This window comes from Dasypus novemcinctus, chromosome 7 (genome assembly GCF_030445035.2).
Source record: "Dasypus novemcinctus isolate mDasNov1 chromosome 7, mDasNov1.1.hap2, whole genome shotgun sequence".
NCBI lineage: Eukaryota > Metazoa > Chordata > Mammalia > Cingulata > Dasypodidae > Dasypus > Dasypus novemcinctus.
Window position 1 is genome coordinate 106252550 of NC_080679.1, and position 20218 is coordinate 106272767.

At 36.6% G+C, this 20218-nt stretch overlaps 1 protein-coding gene across 2 annotated transcripts in view; it reads right to left on the reverse strand.

Annotated features, from left to right (window-relative positions):
- The window catches only part of ARHGAP15 (Rho GTPase activating protein 15), a 653844-nt gene that overhangs the window by 194536 nt on the left and 439090 nt on the right, over nucleotides 1–20218 (reverse strand). For both annotated transcript variants that reach the window (XM_004480409.4, XM_004480410.5), the window contains one exon: nucleotides 19137–19214. In XM_004480409.4, coding sequence (XP_004480466.1) covers nucleotides 19137–19214 — 78 coding nt within the window. The remainder of the gene's footprint in view (nucleotides 1–19136; nucleotides 19215–20218) is intronic.

A 20218-nucleotide genomic window follows, 5' to 3' on the forward strand; every position in this document is an offset into this window, starting at 1 on the left:
TAGGTCTGCAATTATTTGCATTGTATTTGAATGCTTTGTCATATGTTCCTGACACAATAAAAACAGTTTTCTCTTTGTGCATGAAGGCATCTTTTTCTTTACAGATGCAAAACAACCAAAAATATCAACACCAAAAGGAAAGGATATTTCCCTATGTCTGGAGAGTAATTCAGGTTTTCTAGACAGCCTGAAGTCCCTAAAGATCTCAACAATACTCTGTCGGACCTTTTCCTCGACCGTATTTGTTACCATGTTTTAACCAGGTTTTCATGTACATAGTTCTACATCATAATTCTAACCTTCCCAGTATTTACTTTTGCCTGTCCAAAGTAAGTGTCTCCTGGTTCATACTTTATGTTATAATTATGTATCTTGGCCCCATAGATGCTTGTGTGCCATTGCATGCTTGGCTTTAAGGATAGTTTTTTTCTCTCTTCTCCTTACCTCTCTTCTCATTACCTTTCCTTTCATTTCATTTCTTTTTAATCTTGGTAGCTTAACAAATCTTGAAAGTGACTTTTTTTGTTGTTTCTAAAGCATTTCAAAGATTATATATTAATGGACTGCCCAGGACACATGAGGGCCCATGCCTATGCCTGAGCAAGCTAACCAACTTAATTTGGACATAATCCCCCCTTTACTGCACCAATCATTTACATCAGCTTCCAAAGCAAGCTTTGTGTATATCATGTCCCAAAGCAGTTTCTGCATAATTTTAAAAAATCCAAAAAATTCAGTGAAATTAGTTTACCTAGAGTGCTTTAGGCATGTTTGAAGACTGTCCCAAACTAAAGGAATTGCTTGTGCCATGCCTGCTTCTCTTCCACACAGTGGTCCATATGATAGGGCATTCATTGTCTTCCCTGTAAATGTTTGCTTCCTCACTGTAGAGAGTATTGGGCATAGCGCCGCAAGTTTTTTCCTGGTGAACATCCTCCTACCCTATTCTAGTTCACGTGTTTTGGATGGCACTCCACTTCTACCTCCAAGCAAAGAGCCCATTACCTGGGTCTAAGTGAATCAGTCTAATCCATTCCCTTAGCCACAGTGGTTGATTTGGGGATTGGCTCATGACCCCAGTTTGGTTAATAATAGGCAGGGAGATGCTGGCAGCCATTTTACATCATGTGAAGCATAAGAATGAAGCTAACATGGAGGAGACCAAAGCTGAGTGATAGGAAGAGACTAGAACCTGGTGATAGATGATAAATATAGATAGATAGATAAAGACCAAATATGTCAGTAAAGGAAATGTCAACATTTTCATTACAGTCCTCAATGAAGGGGTCTCTATGTTAGCTGACATAAGGAGTAAACGGATAGTTCCTTCAAAGACATTAGGCAACTTAAATCAAAAGCTAAGATCTGGTTCAGATGGTGTGTTATATCTACTCTTTTAGGGACTGACTAAAACTTGTCTTAATGAAAATAAAAGTTATCAACCTGAGCTCACCTAGTGAAAGTAAAATAGGAAATTGTTACTAGACATTTCATTTTAATTTTTCTCTATTTCAGGTGACCTGCTTTATCTTCAAATTTGGAGGGTTGATTCTATTTCTAATTAGATGGCTACTTTATAGAAAGATAGGTGGTTTGTATGAGCATCAACTGTAGTCATTAATTGGCCTGGGAAATTTCTTCTAAGGAAGATTATTTGGACTTTCTATCATTCTAATTGTAATCAACCCAAAGTATGATTTGCAGAACAAGTAAGAGTTAACCAAAAGTTTAATCATAACTTATACAAAGGGAGGAATTTAGTTAGTGGGTAAAATTAGGGTTAGCCCTGGTAAAATGTAAATTAAGTAAAATGTAGCTTTTCCACCTACTTTATTGTTAGAGTCAAGATCTTTCTTGCCTTTAAGCTTCTTAGGACTTCTAAGTTCCTCATTCTTTGCCTGATGCACCTCTCCTCCTCTGACTCTTATCAAATTTCCTCCTTGCCATACACCATTTGAAGTATGTTAGGTTATACGTTTTCCTTCCTGATAAACAGATTAATGTTTAGGATAGTGCCTTAATGTGTAATCCTCATATAATATCTACAATCAAACAGTCAAATTTTATTAATCCAATGCATTAAACCAGAAATGCAAAATAGGTGACTTTCAAATTGAGGCTCTTCTTTAATATGCCCATGCCATTCATCACTAACAGAGCACAACATTCTTTCTCACTTATTTAGGACAATATTTTACTATCCTTCTTAACACAACCATCTAATCAGCCACTAACAATCAACTATATTTGGTATAAAAGGTGAAGCTATTTGCCTTTCCACCTTGGCTAGATTAATTTATTTTCTAATTGTGGCTTTTCAGGCACAGTGACATGATGGTGTGAAGTTATTTTGTAAAGAATTGCCTTCACTGGTACATAAGCATCCTCCCACACTGCCATCACATCAAGTTAGTCTGTGAATATTTTAAATGTAGTTAAATAAGAGATATAGATTTGGGTGTTACTGAATAATTCTTTTTATAATGTCATTTGAATATGGATATACTCAGTGACCTGAGTTTATATTCTACCTCCTCCAGTTTAGATTATTTATAAGATAATTTAGGGCACTTCTTTGTCAGAATAACACATTGCATCTAGAGAAGGCTAAATTGAGTTCTCCAGTCCCTGTTCCCTTTTCCTTCTCCCTTCCCACTTCCCCCCAGAATAAGACTATTCATAAGGAAAGGAACACATAGGCACTATTAGAACAGGGTATCGTCTCTTATTTACTTCACAAAACAGAATACAATATGGGTTGCTGTGAAATACAAATGAACTGTAATCCTCATCAGGTTTGGAAATAATAGATTCAGGCTAACATTTCTAGAAGAAATATGAAGGCAGTATTCTAAATTTCCTATTCTTTCCCAAATGAGTTTGTACAAAATGTGTCGCTAAGAAGAGTAATGTGCCCATCACATAGTGAAATTTCCCACTTGCAAAATGAAAAGGAAAAGTCTGCATTTGAGGACGGCATATTTAAACACATGCACCATGCTGTTCTTACAGTAGGGAAAAGAAAGCTCCCCCTACTGGAGCATAAAAAAGCCTCATCTCTTTCCTGCACCCCATGGCTTTATCATATGCAGGAAGGCACAGGAACATATAGTCTTCTTATTATCCCTCTTACAATCCTTGTTCTCTCATCAAACTTTACATTTTCCTCATTTGAGTTAATTAAAGGACAGCTGGACATTTCATTATTGCACTAGTCTCATATTTTGTCTAGTTGAAAAGTGGCATTTAAAGGTCTTCCTTAGTTCCAAACAAAATTTTCACCCTTTGTTTTGGTTTTAAGATTCGTGCCTCTGATGGAGAATATTGAAAAAGAAATAAAAATAATCTTTAAAGTGTGTGTGTGTGTGTATATATATATATATATGTATTTGTGCCTCTGTATGGTTTTTACAATGCACAATTACATGCACATATAAGGAAAATAACAACTTTTATAAGAATTTTTGTTCGAGAAATATATGTATGTAGGAATGCACAAAAATAGCATGTGCTTAGTGAGGGGTTATTAATGGTTGGATATTTGAATTTATTGGCAAATCTTTAGACAGTGAAACTCAATATATATCTGTTTTACTGACGTAGCATGTTTTTATTAAGACGGCAAAGGAGTTTGCACTGAAAAGGATTCAACTGAAAAATTTCCTCCAAAGAATAAGCAAGCTTTCATAGTTGAAGTGCTCACTGTCAACAGAAAAAAAACATCTACAGTAAACCAGTTAAAGACATTTCAGCCAATTCTAGAGACATTCTCTTCTCATCAGCTGGCATGATCAGGTGGGTAGCTGCTTTTATCCATACAGAGTTAACAGGCAATTTGAACAATTTTTGCCTCTGAAAGGGGTTCAAATGACAGTTCGTGATTTTCAAGCTGAGGCTCATAATTTCATTCTTTTTTTTTTCTTTTTAAACAAAACCTGAAGAATATGGCACCTTCTGAATTACCAAATAATAATGGATTCTAACACTCTTTCTTCATTGGGCTATGGGCAAAAGACCTGCTTTCTAGAGCAGCTTCGGACTCTTTAAATAATAAAAATGGTCTCTGGCCATTAGGCATTGGAAACTTGGTTAAAATCCTGAGCCACTGCTCTCCCATTGTTTTGAAAACTATATTGATTGGAATTGTGATCAGATGATTCCACACTCCAAGGGGCGTGGGAGTAAGTATGAAAGTATGTGTGTGTGTGCGTGCGCATGTGTGACTAGAGAGGTGGAGAAGATGTACAAAGATGTCCTTTGCCTCTTGCCTCTTTTCACAGGCTCAGGTGTAGCTGTTTTTAGAGACTGTTGTTTTCATATGGCCATGCTGTCCAATAACCATCTTTGGGTAGAACCTCCACTCATTAGGCACATTATCAAGAAAATAATAAAGTTACAGGCTGAAAACACATCCATGCTAATTTTTTTCTCTTCTCAATCTTGATTTTATTAGGCACAAAATATAAGAGATGGAACTTTTTCCTAGAAATGGACAAAATATGACTATGATCTGCAGTGAATGCATGAAACGAATGAATCAAGGATTAGTCACTCATTTCCAACAACTAGAACTTGGTTACCTCTTATAAAGGAAGGGTGTACCTCTAAACCTACCATACTAGGTATGTTGGAACCCATAAAATTTCCAATTACTGTTTCAGAATTTACTGTGCACATATGGAAAATAATACTTGTAAAACAGAAAGGGGTTTGTGCCTTGTGCTGTCAATACTGTGAAGGATGGGGTGATTATAAAGCAAATTAACAATACTTTTAAATGTGCATTCACTTATCTTTCCAATTAAATCCTTGTTAAACAACTGCACAGACAGTAATGGTGCTTCTGCAAAGCACTGATCAAGACAGTTTTATTGTAATTTTTACTCTGTAACAATTAATCAAGTAGGCATTTTCTTTATTATTAAATTATTTAGTTAATAAATATTCTCAATTGGCTAACATATTTGTAGTTCACACGCTATTTTTGATTTTCCTACAGTGGGACATATTTGGGAGTATTTCCAATTTCAAGCAGAGGGGCTATTAAGGGATATGATTTTTATCCTAGAAAAATAACTCTGAACAAGAGAAGTCCTTGAAACTTTAAGCCATTTACAAAGCCTTATTTCAACCATTTTATTTTGCAAAGGATGCAAACACATTGCCTTTAGCAGATAAGGAATACAAGGTTTTGCTTTAGGGTGCCTTTCTATTGGAATAAGTATTAAACTTAGCATTTTAAAAGTTCATTAATACCAGTACCAGACTCTGGAGTCATGAGACCATATTGCACAGTTAGCATTTTCTTTTTTTTTCTTTTCTTATCCCAGTGAAATGCAAAGTTACCTGGATATCGTTTCTTCCATTGCACACACAAGGTATTATAAATGAGGAAACAGTCATAAGGATATCCAGAAGTATTTTTTCCAGTTGTGAATTTCCATTTTGTAATTGACCTTGGAGATTTGAATGGATTCACCTAGTATTCTTCACTGATTTTAAAGTGAATTAAATGGTTCTATGTATGTCCTTCTGTGTTTTGGTTGTATTTTGTATGTTTTTAAAATTTTCTCATTTGGAGAGATTCCTAGGTGACTAAATTAGTAGTGAGGATGGTGATGGGTGTTCTCAAAAATTATACCTGGATTTATGATTCAGGAGGTTTTGTTAGTTCAGAAATAAGGATAAACATATGAGATATATAACACTTTCTTGGGTCAGAAAAAGAAAACTCCGGGCAAGGCTGGCTCTTTAGTTGTCTACGTGGTGGGATTCAACATTGTTGTTGAAAACCTCATGGAGAAACCTCAAATCACTACTATAGGCCTGATTATATAAAGCCCCTTACATTGTGTTTTCCAGGAATAGTACAAAGCACCAACTAGTATACTCAGATTCACAAGCTTTCATGTTGGAAAGTCTAAGTAGACTCTAGAAGGATGGGGAACATAACATTGGGCAGAGGGCAAGGGTAAAGGGAAGTGGAGAGAAGGAATGGAGAAGATGGTTTGGTGTGTTGGGTGTGAGTATGGAAAAAGTGGGCTCATTGAGATTTAATCTTGAAGGTGTCCGGATTGACTTGGCCACTCTACAGTTTGTCTGATGATTGATTCTGGGTTCAAGCCAGGTAAATCTCTGGAGATAGAAGTGTAATGATGCAGAGACTTACATTTCTCCTGGCTGGGTATGTGTCATGCAGGTATGTGTCATGGCAACTTTACTGAGGGTCCACTACATGAGTGGCATATAATGGGCATAATGGAGAATCAAGAGGTAATTGCAAAGCATATCTCACCTTCCTGCATGTCATAATCTGGGAGGGTAAGAGATGTGACGTGAAATAGATTCAGTGCTGAACCAGAGGTGCAAAATGAGATGGAAAAACCATGGAAAGAGAAGCTAGCTCCAGTTGAGATATTTTTCCAGGAATGATGGGACTGGTCTCAAGGAAGAAGATTTATCAGTCATCAAATCCAATTACAGCGTGCCTCTTATTCTAAAAGACAGATTTGCTATTATACTGGGACCTGACAAATAATAATATGCATGCATACTGCCAGCCCCTTGAGCTGCCTGGGACACTGAATTCCAACATCTTGAGCAGAGAATGTTGAAGGAGCCCCTTACTGGTTGTCAGAATATGGATTAGCAAGGAGGGAGAGCAGGGACAATGACAGAAAAAATGTGGCAGTGAGTGAAGAGACCACATAAAGACAAACAAATCTGGAGAAATTTAAAAGATGAAGAGAATATGAAACAGCAAGAAAGATGCTACCAATCCCTGCTACTATTTAATTAAAATTATTCCAATGGGCTCTTTATCAATTTCATGGACATTATACTGAGTAGACTATTGAACAACTATTCCCCCTCCATGTATAGACCAGGCATTGGAAGACCTAGATTTTAAATCCAGCTCATTTCTAGATTACCATGTGATATATAATGCCTTCTGGAAATATTGGCAAAATGAATCGGTGCAACCTTTAGCAATTTGTTTAAACTAATAGGGACTTTTGTTCTTCTATAAAGTGGATACTTGAAAGCTTTGTTATAAAGATCAAATAAGACAATATGTCAAAGTGCTTTAGACAGACGTTACTCTTAGTATATTCTGAGGAATAAACTCTATTCTCTTAAAGAGTATTTACCTATTTCTTTTAAAGCACATATTCTTATTTCAAAAGAAATATGTGTAAATTGTAGGAAATTTAGGAAATATATTTCAGTAAAAAAAAAAAGACAATAAAAATTACTCTGTACCTGGTGCTAACATTTTCCTAGGTTTCTGGAACAAAGCTAAACAACATTTTGAGATGAATCTCTGACATTTTAAAGGAAAACCCACACAGGTTTTAATCAAAAAATTAATTAAAATGTGTAAAGATTTTATCATGAGGAGAGACTCTTTTGGTTGAAGTAGGAAAGAAGGAGTTAAAATACATGAGCTCTGTTATTAAGAAGCATTCAGTGTATTGAGGAGGTAAGATTTGTATATAATATTTGCTGAAAATGTATCACAATATTCACAAGACGAGATTATTGCTAATTGAGAATAAACAAAAGAAGCATAGGATTTAAAAGGAAGAGAGTTTTCTCTGTGTTGGAATGGATCAGGGAAAATTTGAATGGCATTCAAAAAATCCCAGGAGGAACTGACATAAGTCCTTTCTTTGCTTTTAAAAACCCTGTACCTCATTCTATTACTATAGATACATGTAGATATAACTTCTATTTCTATAAGTTCTAGCATTTTGCAACGTAACATGCTTATTGTCTCATGTGATGGACTCATCTCAAGAGAACAGCAATTCTTAACTTTAAAGATAAAGAAATGGTCCTGGAGAGGTTAAATGACTTGGCAAGATGACAGGACTACCAAGAAGTCATATGAAAATTGACCTTAGGCTTTCTAACTCCTAGGCTGGTGTTCTCATTACATCATACTGCTTAAAGGACATGGTCTAAAAGGCTCGTAGAAAAGGAGAAAAATTGGACATGGAATTTACCTCATATTAATCATCCACCATTATATCTTGCCTTAACTATTATAATAGCCTCCTAACTGGTATCCTGTTTTACTTTGCCCCCTACAATTCATTCATTTGACAGCAGCTAGAATGATTAATAATAATGGGGAAAAAAAAGATACATCATCTTTTTCTACTATCACCATCCCTTCACCCTCACCTTGGTAACTTTGCCTTACATTAGAATAAAAGAGAAAAACACTCTTATCTTGATTTGTAAGGCCTTGCCTGGCCTGGATATGGAAAGAACGCACCATGGAAATTCACATATGCATGTGATAGTCTTGCATGTAACCTTAGTGTAACCTAAGTTTGGGCATCACCCATTCCTTAGGTAACCTTTCTTCGCCAAAGGAGCAGCTTTTGGGGTGGATTCTGATCCCCCCGCTTGGCAGCTGCCTCCTTGTTTGTCCTTACCATATGGTCTATGTTGGAAACTCAGATTGTGAGCTGATGTTCAGATGAGAGGTGATGGTTGGGAAGAAGTATGTGGTTCTTTGGACTGGTTGGACACCGACTCTTTCAAATTCTTGATAGAATCTTTGTCCTTTAAAAACTTTTGGACCAGGGTTTTATCAATACTGGTTAAGTTGGTTGGTCCACCATTATTTGTTAAATCATTTATTACTCAACAACTATTTATTTGAAGGCTGTTATGTGCCAAGTGCAGTAAGAGTTGAGGATACTCAGGTGAATAAGACAGACAAGGCCTTACTCACTTAGATGTTACAGTGTAGAGGAGGAAGACTGGCACTGAGGTAACAACTAAAAGAAGGCAATTTCAGGTGATACGTGTTCTGGGATGGGTCTGGTAGAGGGATGGGGAGGGTCTGGGTAGAGGGAAGCATATTTCAGATGTTTGTCAGAGAAGGCTTGGCTGAGAGGGTGCATTGAATGTGGCGAGGAAGTTCGTGAAGGTCCGCAGGAAGCATGTGCGTTTCAGGTACGTGGAGTCAAGGAAATGGGAAGGAAGTGAGCTCCCTGTGTCTCAGGAAGGAAGAAAGCCAGGACAGCTGCAGACCAATGAGCAAGGGCCGAGAGGTACACAGTGAAGTCAGAGAGGTAGGAAGGGTGCAAAATCTGTGGGGTCTAAAGATCCCAGTGGTTTGTCATTAATTCCCATAGACTAAATCACTATTGTTCTTTCCCAGTGGTGCAGAATGTCCACGGAAATACAGGCTTCGTGTGTATAGGAACGGTGCTATATTTCCAGCATCCCACATATGGCCTGGCATATAGTATATAGACTCTAGTATATACATATAGACTTTCTTTAAGAGTCTGTCAAACAAATGAATGATGTAGAAGTCAAAATTGTATTTTATGCAGCTCTCCTGATGTGCTGGGACTCTCAGACAGGACAGCTGACAAGGAAATCAGCCACCCCCTTCTTCAGTGGGTTCATAAAAGTGAGCACATAAAAGTTTGGAGTCTACGTGAGTCTAAGTCATTCAGACCTTAGTTTGAATCTTGCTTCAGTCCCTGTCCTTGTAAACCTTGGACATCTATCTATAGGGCATGCATGGGGAACTGAACAATTTCCTTTCCCTCCCTGAACTTACGCTCTTCCTTTTCAGAAAGAGCTTTGAGGTGACGAGAATATTTTCTTGCTTGCTACAGCACACTTTTGTTGGGAAATGTTTCTAAAATACATTGGGCACCTTGGAAAAGATGCACTATATAAATATATGTCACTCACAAGCTGTAATTATCAGCAACAAGGAGTTCCTGTGAGGAAAATAAAAATAAAAGGATACTTTCAAGAGCAGGGTCTTAGGTATTGACGAGAGTTTCATTGCTATTTCTCCAGCTCTGATTTCTTCTCTAACTAGTCAGTCTCAACCTTTTGGAAAGCAAAGATGGCAAACCAAGTTCTGCCACTGCACTCAGTATCAAGCCTGGCTTGTTCAATTACCCAGTAACATTCTTTTTTCTAATGAGGAACAATGACTTACTTGTCCTTAAGCTTTGTCCTAGCTAGGCAGAAGATAGGGGTATGGGACTCTTCACTCATTATTTCTGCCCCATGTTTCTTTTATGCAATCTAAAATGAAGAGCTAATTTATGGGAGCCTGGTAGAAAACATAGCATACTACAGAGCTTGAGTTTTCTTTGCTGAGACCCTCAACCAGTGCAGTCTCACTCACCAAGGAAATCATTTGATGTAGAGTTGGATTGTATTAGAAGTTCATCATTCTTTCATTTATTTATTAACTTTTTTGGTACCAAACATTTATTTAGTACAAAGTCTCAGGGACTTCACTAAGTTAGGGATACAAACATGAATCAAGTTTCCTGCTCTAGAAGAATTCACAGGTAGTTAGGAGATTACCTATTAAAAGGACTTTTTCAAATCGATTTTCTCTTATAAAAATGTCTTGCAGGTTGGACACCAGGACAGTATAGTCTTATAATCAAAGAAAGGAGTTTTTTATTCTTAATGTTAAAAAGAAGAAAAGGTCTTTTTGCCCCCTTTCCCATAGTAAATTGAATCCACCAACCAGGTAATGTATTCTTCAGAGTATGTGGCCTTAGAAAAGTTACATACGCTTTCTGAACCAAAGTTTCCTGTGTGAAAAATGTGGATATTAAAGTTTGTCTACTTTGCAATATTTTGTGAGAGTTGATATTACTCTATGCATGCTAGAAGATTTTCAATTAGTAGTAGATTCTCTCAGTTAAATTCTAGTTATCAGCAGCAGCATAATTCTCTTGCATTTTAAAAATATTCTTGACCAGCATAATTATTTTTTACATTTTTTCTTTATTTTTAAAGAAGCTTTAGATTATGTAAATGCTACATCGAAAATATAGGGGATTTCCATACACCCCACTTCCTTCCCCTCCCACACTTTTCCCCATTAACATTTTTCATGGGCATCACTATACCAATATCCTCAAGATTGAGGAATGAACAAACATAAGGTGGGAATTCAACATGGATTAAAGTATACATTATTATTCTACTAATAGTAAGGGAAGAACTTGTAACACTGACATAAAGACAGTGGTCAAAATAGGTTCTGAGGGGAGGAAGAGGGAAGAATGGGTGTAACATGGGGCATTTTGGGGATGTTGGAATTGTACCGCATGATATTGCAATGATGGATCCAGGCTATTATACATTTTTTCAACACCTATAAAATTGTGCAGTGCAACATGTAAACCATAATGTAAACTATAGACCATGCTTAGTAGCAATGCTTCAATTTGTGTTCATCAATTGTAACAAATGAACCACATTAATGAAAGATGGTGAAAATTTTAAACTCATGAGTTTTGTTAACAAATCCTTAGGTAAGATATATTTTCTATTCTTTTTTTTTTCCAGAATCTACAACATTGGAGAAAGATCACAATTAATGGTATTAATAACAAAGATGCTCAATATATGATGTAGTTCAGTTATTTCCCATAACATGACTCAGAGTTCATCAAGCTTAGTGACTATTACTACATCAAGCCATAGTCAAAGAGAAAACTCCCATCACTAGAAAACCAAGGTTTAAGCAAAAAGGGGTTTCATGGTCTATTTTTGCTGCCCTCAAACATAAACCTCAGATAGGGAGTGATGGCTTATGTCTTGGTGGGTCATGCCTCAACAAGATAGCTACAATAAAACCATCTGGATATTGTGTAGCAGTTCTCAAATTTGGCTGTGCACTTGAGTATTTGGGGAGTTTTTCTTTAAAAGAAATCCTTGTACTTCCAACCCCAGTGTTATGGGTTGAATTGTATACTCCCAAAAGACACATTCATGTCTTAATCCCTGGTCTTGTGAATGGGACCTTATCTGGAAATAGAGTCTTAGAAGATGTTATTTGTTAAGATGAGGCCAAATTGGACTAGGGTGACTCCTAATCTGGCTGGTCTCTTTATAGGAAGGCAAGAGAACACACAGACAAGGACAATGGGAGAGAATACCATGTGAAGATGGAGACAAGAAAGAAGGCCATGTGAAGATGGAGGCAGAGATGCATCTAATAGCCACGGAACTGGCAAACTCCTGAAGATAGAAGAGACAAGGAACATATTTTCTCTAGGGACTTCAGATGGCATATTGCCTTGGTAACACCTTGATTTTGGACTTCCAGTCTTCAGAACTGTGAGACAAAGTTCCGTTGTTTTAAACCATCAACTTCATAGTACTTTGTTATGGCAGCCCTAGTCAACTAAGATACTCAGACTCTGTGCATCAGGGTTTCTATGAGTGAGCTAAAAAAATCTTTAATTTAAAAAAACTACACCACTTGATTCTTGTGGCCAACAAACTCTAAGATGTCCCCCAAATTTCTCTACCTCCTATTATTAATGGTGTGGGCGTGTGATCTATGAATTGATTCTAAGCAATAGATACAGCAAAGGTGATGGGATGTCACTCCTTCACTGTTATACGGGATTATAACTTCTGTCTTGCTAATAGTCTATTTCCATTGTGCTTTGATGTCATGTTGTGAACTGGCCTATGGGAAGGCCCATATGGAAAAGAAATGATGGTGGCCTTTGGTCAGCAGCCAGTAAGAGACTGAGGCCTTTAGCCCAACAACCTACAAGGAACTAAATCATGCCAACAAACATGGGAGCTTTGAAGGGGACCTGTCTGAGTTAAGCCCCAGAGGAGAAGCCAACTGAGGCTGACTCTGCAGCCTTGCAGAGGATTCACCTAACTCATGCCCAGACTCCTGACCCAAGGAAACTGTGAGATAATAAATATGTGTTGCTTTATATATATATAGCTAACTTTTTGGTCATATTGTTGCATAGCAATAGTTAACCAATATAATGCTGATATGCCACTAGGGCTAGGAACCAGGGTTGTACAGCATAGTTAGAAGTAAGGTTGGGGTGTTTTCCCAGTAAGCTTTTAATAACTACTTATTAATTTTGATGATGATGATTATGATTTGTGATGGTGATGGTTTTATAAGCATCCTGGAGGGTTTTCTTCCTGTGAGCAATCCTAGAGGAACTGACATTTGTGTTACTCTTGAGTTATTTAATTTCTAGCCTTACTGGCCAATTCTATGTGGAAAAGCCACAAGTTAGGCCTAAAATTTCAGATTTCACTCTTCCTTTCCTGTGAAAATGAGGCTATTCTTTCGCATTTTGGAGCCCACAAAAACCTATGATGATATGAAACTAAATTTCTGTTTTGTGTCCAGAAATCCAGAAGCCCCTATGAATTTAGATAGTAATGAAAGAAAGTTTTGAATAGCAAAGAGTCTCCAAAATTTTCCTGTAATTTTTTTCCTGTTAAGAGGGTCTGATTATTATCAAAGAAAACTTAGTTCTATGGAAGGCAAGACCTATATTTGAATGTTAGTATTTACTATATATTTACTAAGAGAACTAAGTAATATTGATCTGATTTCATCAAACTATTTGCCATTTCAATTAAAGGTAATACTACTTGTGAACTGATTAAGTCAGAATTTTTAAAATTTTCACATTTTTATTATCATCTCCCTTGGCAAATGAAGAGTGTGAAACTCAAAGGGGTTAAAATAGTTTCTATTAGACTCACAAATAACTCAGAACCAAGATTAGGAGACAGATCCTCTGACTATTAGCTAGTGAGCTTCTTCCCCACTTGATGGTCTTTGCCTTTAATTTTTTTACCATATTGTTAAATCAGCTTCTGGTTGCTTGGTATGTAATGAGTTATAAAATATAAGGCGCAATAAATTTATAGTATAGTTTTGCTTTAAAATAAATAGCCAGAATTTGTGTACTTTAGAGACTAAAAGAATTCATAAATTTGCTAGTATAGTACTACGTAAAACTAGAAATCATATAAGTATATATGAATGCGAAGAACTTATTTGTATGACCTTGGAGTTCAGCATTATTTACTAATGACAACACACTTTCTTAAGCAACTAGAAAGCAATACAAGTTTTGCCATCAACAGTCTTTGAGCTCCCTGACAGAATGTAGCTGAAAAATGAGGTCTAAGAAAATTTCCAAAGCCTTGAATGATGTTAGAGTCTGGCCCTTTTATGATCAAGTGATCTTTTCAGCTTTAATGGGAAAAATAAATCATTGTTAAAAGATAATCTTGTCACATGGAAGCAAAAAGGTGCAATATCAATGATTCAACTTACCAAAAAAATCGCCTCATGGAATGGGATAAAGCAAATAAACCAGCTTGTTTTGTTGTTGCTGCAGTTGGTGAGGAGAGTAAAGTAAGCTTAAGGAAATGCCTCGTTTTAAAAAATAATAAGAGGGCAACACAAATTCACTTAATGGAAAAATGAATGGATTTGATATAAGGGCTGTTTTATCTGAACAGAACTAGAAATTTTGAAATCCTTTCCCAGATCTTTTTCTCTTTCATCCAATTGCTTATTTCATGATGAAACTGCCAATTTTCACATTCTTTCTCACTTTCCTGTCCTTTTATTCAATTGTTTTTGCTGCAAATAATATGAGCAGCACGGGGACAGCTACTAAGGTTAATGCTCTGCTTTGCTTTCCAGGACAAATTTATATAAAAGTAGGTTAGGTGTAGTTGGTAACGCAAAGTTGTTTCTCTAATAGTTCATTTTCACTGGAGCTTATTCTTAACATGTTCAGAATAAGCAAATTCATCTTTTAAAGCCAATATCTAATTTGGATTATTATGCCAATATGATCTGGATGAATAAAGATATGCAAAGTATAAGACTATAAATTAATGAAAGAAATTCCTACTCAATTTAAAACAGCACACACATACACGATTGTACGTGCATAAACACACACATACACACACCCACACATCCAATTAAGATTCTTGGCCATGTAGATTTATAGCATTTATATATTTTTTCCCCCTCTGTGTGAAAAAGTGAAGGAGTGCGTCCCTAAGAGTCTTCCTTTAAAGCTTATTTCTATCTAGGGAAAACTTGTTTGAAATTCTGGTAAGTAGTTTCTTCCAGTTCAGGAAAACAGTGATGATGAGTATTTGTTACTGTGTACTAAGAAACACCAGTCTGGAAAATTCCCAGTCAGTTACGTCGTCCTCTGTACCTCTCCCATTGGCTCATGGGTTTGGGAAGCTTCATAGCTGGTATTTTCCATAAAGGATGCCAGTCTTTCTTGTCTCTTCTGATGGGTGAAAGAAGATGACTAAGTAATACCAAAAAGATTCTGAACCGAATGTGGGATTTGGGAAACAACCCTAGATGGGAAGCTCAGACATGAGTGTTGATGTGGGGAGAAGGAATTCAGTCTGGAGGGATTTTGAAGACCTACGATCAACAGTTCTCAAGACAGTTATGCAGCATCCTCCATGTTGATGTCTGTTTTTTGCAAAAGTACTTCCCATCCCTATCAAAAAAAAAAAACCCATCAGGAGGTCACAGATAAATCTGAAGAATCAGCACAGTGTTACAGGCTGGTGACAGGTTGATGTCTAAGGTCATGGACCAGAGTTTTCATTGGGGAAAGCCCTCATGGAGCAGAAGAGTTGCATCAGCAAAATGTCACTGAAAGCTGTCACCAAATTCAACAACCAGGGCAGTACATTGCTCACTAATGCAGAGAAGACAGGCCAGTCAATCGGGAAGCCTCAAGGCCTTTCCCAAAGGCTGCAACAGAATATTGTGTTAAAGTGTGTTTCTTGGTCCCTACAGAGAATGGCAGTGCCAAGCTTCTTCATAACTGTGATGTTTGGCATTTCCCCAGGCACCTCTTCTTTAGCCAAACTCCTGTGGCAGTGTTTCTCACTTACCAGTACTGAGAAGCACAGTGTAAACAGAAAATCAAGAATGAGTGTGGGCAGCATGAAAAGATTGGTCTCCACTTTTAGAAGGAGGTAACAACAATTAGTGAATTCAGAATATGGCAGTGGTTTGTAGCATAGGCTCTGAGTCAGAGACATGGGATTTAGTCCCAGCTCCCCCATACAATTTCTGCATGACTTTGGGACATTATTTAACCTTTGTGCTTCTCAATTTCCTTATCTTTAAAATAGGAATACTAATAGTACCTATGTTATGGATGGTTCAAATAACTTAACTAAATGATATAAGTAAAGCACTGGCATATAATAAAGTTGGACAATATGTTAGCTACTTTCAAAATTTTTATAATCATCATTACTATTTGTAATTAGGAGATTCTTTGAGAAAGTAATCACTTTGAATTTAACTTATATGTCATATGATCTGAAAGGATAATAAGGGTATCTAATACCTGCTGATTAAGTGAGCCAAATAAAAAACGAAAACAAATTGAATCATTCAACTGGTATATTTAGAATTGGTGATGATTATTGCAGTCAGGAAAATTAGTGAACACATGAACTGCCATTGAACTATTCTTAAATATTCCCCAAATCAATTTTCATTGGTCCAGCCTTCGTTCCTCTAAAAAAGAAACTTTGAGCTAGGTGAACAATGAGGAGATATCAAGTGTTACAACAAAGAAGGAACTCCAAAATCATTTATGTTCCATTCTAGAGTACAATTACAGATGTGTTTCATTAGTACATCAAGTATACAAGTATTTCCTTTTCAAGGAATGGTCTCTTGCAATGACACTTTAGCTCATTTCACTTACACACACACACGCACACATGCACACTCCTACCGAGGCAAAGCCACAAATGGACACATTCAGCCTCTTCGTATAGAACTGATTCTCAGCTAGGTCAGTTCTCTTGCCGGAGTCCGGAGGGTAGGTAGAAGGAAAGGTAGAGCATTAGCAAAAGATTATGGGTCAGGGCTAGAAAAGTCATTCAAAGGATAGTCTGATCAGCAAAATTTGAATGGACTGGTAACTGCATTTCTTTTATCACTTAATTAAAAAACTCCACAAAACAACTTGGACAATGCCACTAAGGTCCTAACACAGCATAATTTGTGTTGAGTGGTAGCCTTTCTGACAGTGTTATAAACCAGAGAGACAGTTTACTGACAATTCTGTGCTACTAGATACCAACTCAGGCCTCTGTCCAGCTTTACATTGTCAACTTTCATGGAAACATGAGCAGTTACATAGCCTCAGAGGATGCTGAAGTTTGGATTGCAAAAAATGAGATGGACAGATTTCATATTTTCATTGCAGATTTTTTTTTGCCTTTTTAAACTGCTGAGCTTAATTTTTTTTTTTAAGGCAGGAAATGCAACGAGTGTTTGTTTCTAGCATGGCTTCTGTTTTGAGATTTCCTTTTTGTAGAAGAAATGTGTTGCCCAGCTGTCTAGAATCCCAATCAGGATATGGTTTCAGCACAAAATACATTACAAGAATGATTTTAACTGGTTATAAACAGGAATAAGACTGGGGCAATTCTATCCAATTTTTACCCACAGAAGGGGGACTCTATTTCAGTCAAATGGGAGCAATAGGAATAAATGAGTAAAGTTTGTTTCTCCATTTTGCCTAGGAGGAGAGTAATTGTAAAAAACAAAGGTGTGGATCAGAGAACAAGCAGAACTATGGAGATTCTCAGAAACAAGAATGAAGGGTGGGAAGCAGATTTGGCTCAAGCGGTTGAGCGCCTGCTTCTCACATGTGACGTCCCAGATTCAGTTACAGTGCCTCTTAAAAAAAATGAATAAACAAACAAAAACAAAAGAAAAACAAATGAAAAAAAACCCAACTCAGTGGAGCTGATGTGGCTCAGTGGTTGAGCACCAGCTTCTCACATGTGAAGTTCTGGGTTCAATTCCCAGCCCCAGTACCTCAGAAAAAAAAAAGAAGAAAACAATCAGTGGCAACCGACCAGCAGTACTGGAGTTATGACTGAAAAAGTGCCTCAATGCAAATTGAACTGCTGAAGATACAAGGTTACTTCATTGTCCTGGCTTTTTAGGTGTATATAGCTTTGTGAAGGAGATAGATGTCTCAACCAATGTCCTATTTTATTATTCAAAGACTTTCAATTTTTAGTGTTTAATGATTCAAAGGCTTTCAAATTTTAAATGGCCACATTTAATTATATTCTCTCCAAAAGATGGCATTAAGTCTATGGGTCTTACAACTGATGGCATTTTAGAAGGTACATGAAATTCAGTACTCTGTGTATGTACTATTTTAAATTTAACTACCCAGTGTAATGGGAACACAGAGAAGAAATTTCTACCTAGATGAAGGTAATGGGCTTCCTGTAGGAAAAATACTTATAATCGGGGCTTTTGGAAATGAGTGGAAATTTACCAAGCAGAGAAGCTTGCATATATGAGGTGGAAAGGACGAGATAGAAGGACATTCAAGGTGGAGGAAAAATATACATTAAGAAATGTTACTGCATGTAAATATGGGAGCATTGTTTAGGAAAATCTTGTGCAGGAAATTGAAAGTGTCAGAAGATATCTAGAAGTTAGGTGGGGGGGTCAGATCATGAGGACTTTGTGTAAGTTCTCCTGAGGGCAATGAGACATTATTGATGGTTTTTAGGTAAGGGAAAACCAACGTGTATTGAACAACTATCATGAATCTGTCAATGATACTAGGGGAATGCCTCATACGTTATCTCATTTAATTTTCACAAATGTTTCCAAGGCATTTACCCTGTTTTTACTGATAAGGAATAGAGGCACAGAGTAGTTAACTAAGATGCCAAGGATAGCAAGGAGCTAGAATATGCGTTCTCCCTGTTTGTCTGATTCTAAAACCTATGAGCTATCTAGATCATCACCTTAAGATGTTTTAGTCTTCCTGCTTTTCTTCAACATTTTCTAATTGTTAACTCCTTTTTTAACTATTATATATTTTTCTAATGTCTGTGAACATGACTCTTGCATGTTCTATCAATCATTTATCATTCATTCATCATGACATATTAAGTGCCTATTAGATGCCAGTAACATTTTTTTGAAGCTAGATTATTTTTCCTTTCTTGTCATTATTTTATAATTCTCTTCCCCACTTTTAGTTTGCCATGTTCCACTCTATTCACTTCACATAATTTCTATTATTTGGTCTTTCCCTATTCCATTTGTCTCTAGGTAAACTGGCTATCTTTGACTTTTCTGGGGATAATATTTTAATTTCTTCAACTTTCTCTTCCCTCTTCAAAGCATTTATCATTACATATTCACAGTATATACAGCACAGTCTGAAATACTGTTAGACATGAAACTACTGAGAAATAATGACTGAAGTGAAGGAATCACTTACCTTGGTTGACGATAAATTTCAACTTCTGTATTGTTGCCAGATTGCCACTGACTCGATATATTCCAGGAACATCTAAACCTGAAAACAAAAGGACATGCTTTATATTAGCTCTTATAAGAGTTGGTAAAAAAAAAAAACCAAAAAAACAACTCAATGAATTTGGGATTGGAAGAGAGTAGTAAATCATCATCAAATATCTCTTCCCCACTGAGAAAGCAAACAAGTTTCTATGGCCTCAAACCATTTAAAAATTGTAATCCCAATAAATGAATCATGAAGGTCAGTGAACATAAATCATCAAAAATTTGAGTTTAGTTGAACATAAAAGAGGAGTAGGTAAGATGGTATTACATAGTATATTTAATCTTCATTCTGAAGGAAAAGTCAGGATATATCAGGGGAAAATAAAACAACTTCCAGGTTTATGCGTATTATTGCCCTTTTTCAAAATCCTAAACTGACCCCTGGGGTTTGTGAATTTCTTCCATTCTTTCTGTTTAATCTCCTTTCCTCCCTCCCTCTCCCCTCTCCTCTCTCTTTCTAACTTCCCTCTCATTCTTCATTCCTCCTCTCCTCTCCTTCTAGTCCCTCAGAGGGACTGGGTGAGATACCACCCAATCCATGTAGAGGTCATTACCTCACCGCTTCTTTTGGGAGTTAGTACAACAGCATGGCTAATCACTTCAATTCCCAATAGTAAGTATTAAGTAAATTGTCAGAAATTTTTGATATAGTATAAGAGAATAATGACTTTACAGATTCTTTCCTGTCATGAAGTGAGATCCTTTATTGCTTTACCATATCCATGTTCTTAACCTAGTTGATACTAGGGACATTCCTGCCATTGTGTAATATATTTAATCGATAGGTTAAGATAGGCTAATGTAACTTTTAACAGTGATATTAATGGCATGATTCAGAACAACCGTTGGCTATTGCTTTTCCTCTTCCATGTAATAAATCATAGGATAACTTGGGATAGCAACTGTAAACATGGAATAGATAGTAACAAATGTATTATTTGATATGAGTTTTGTAGTATTAGAACCATCTAATAATAAATTACTGAGACTCTGCTTCTC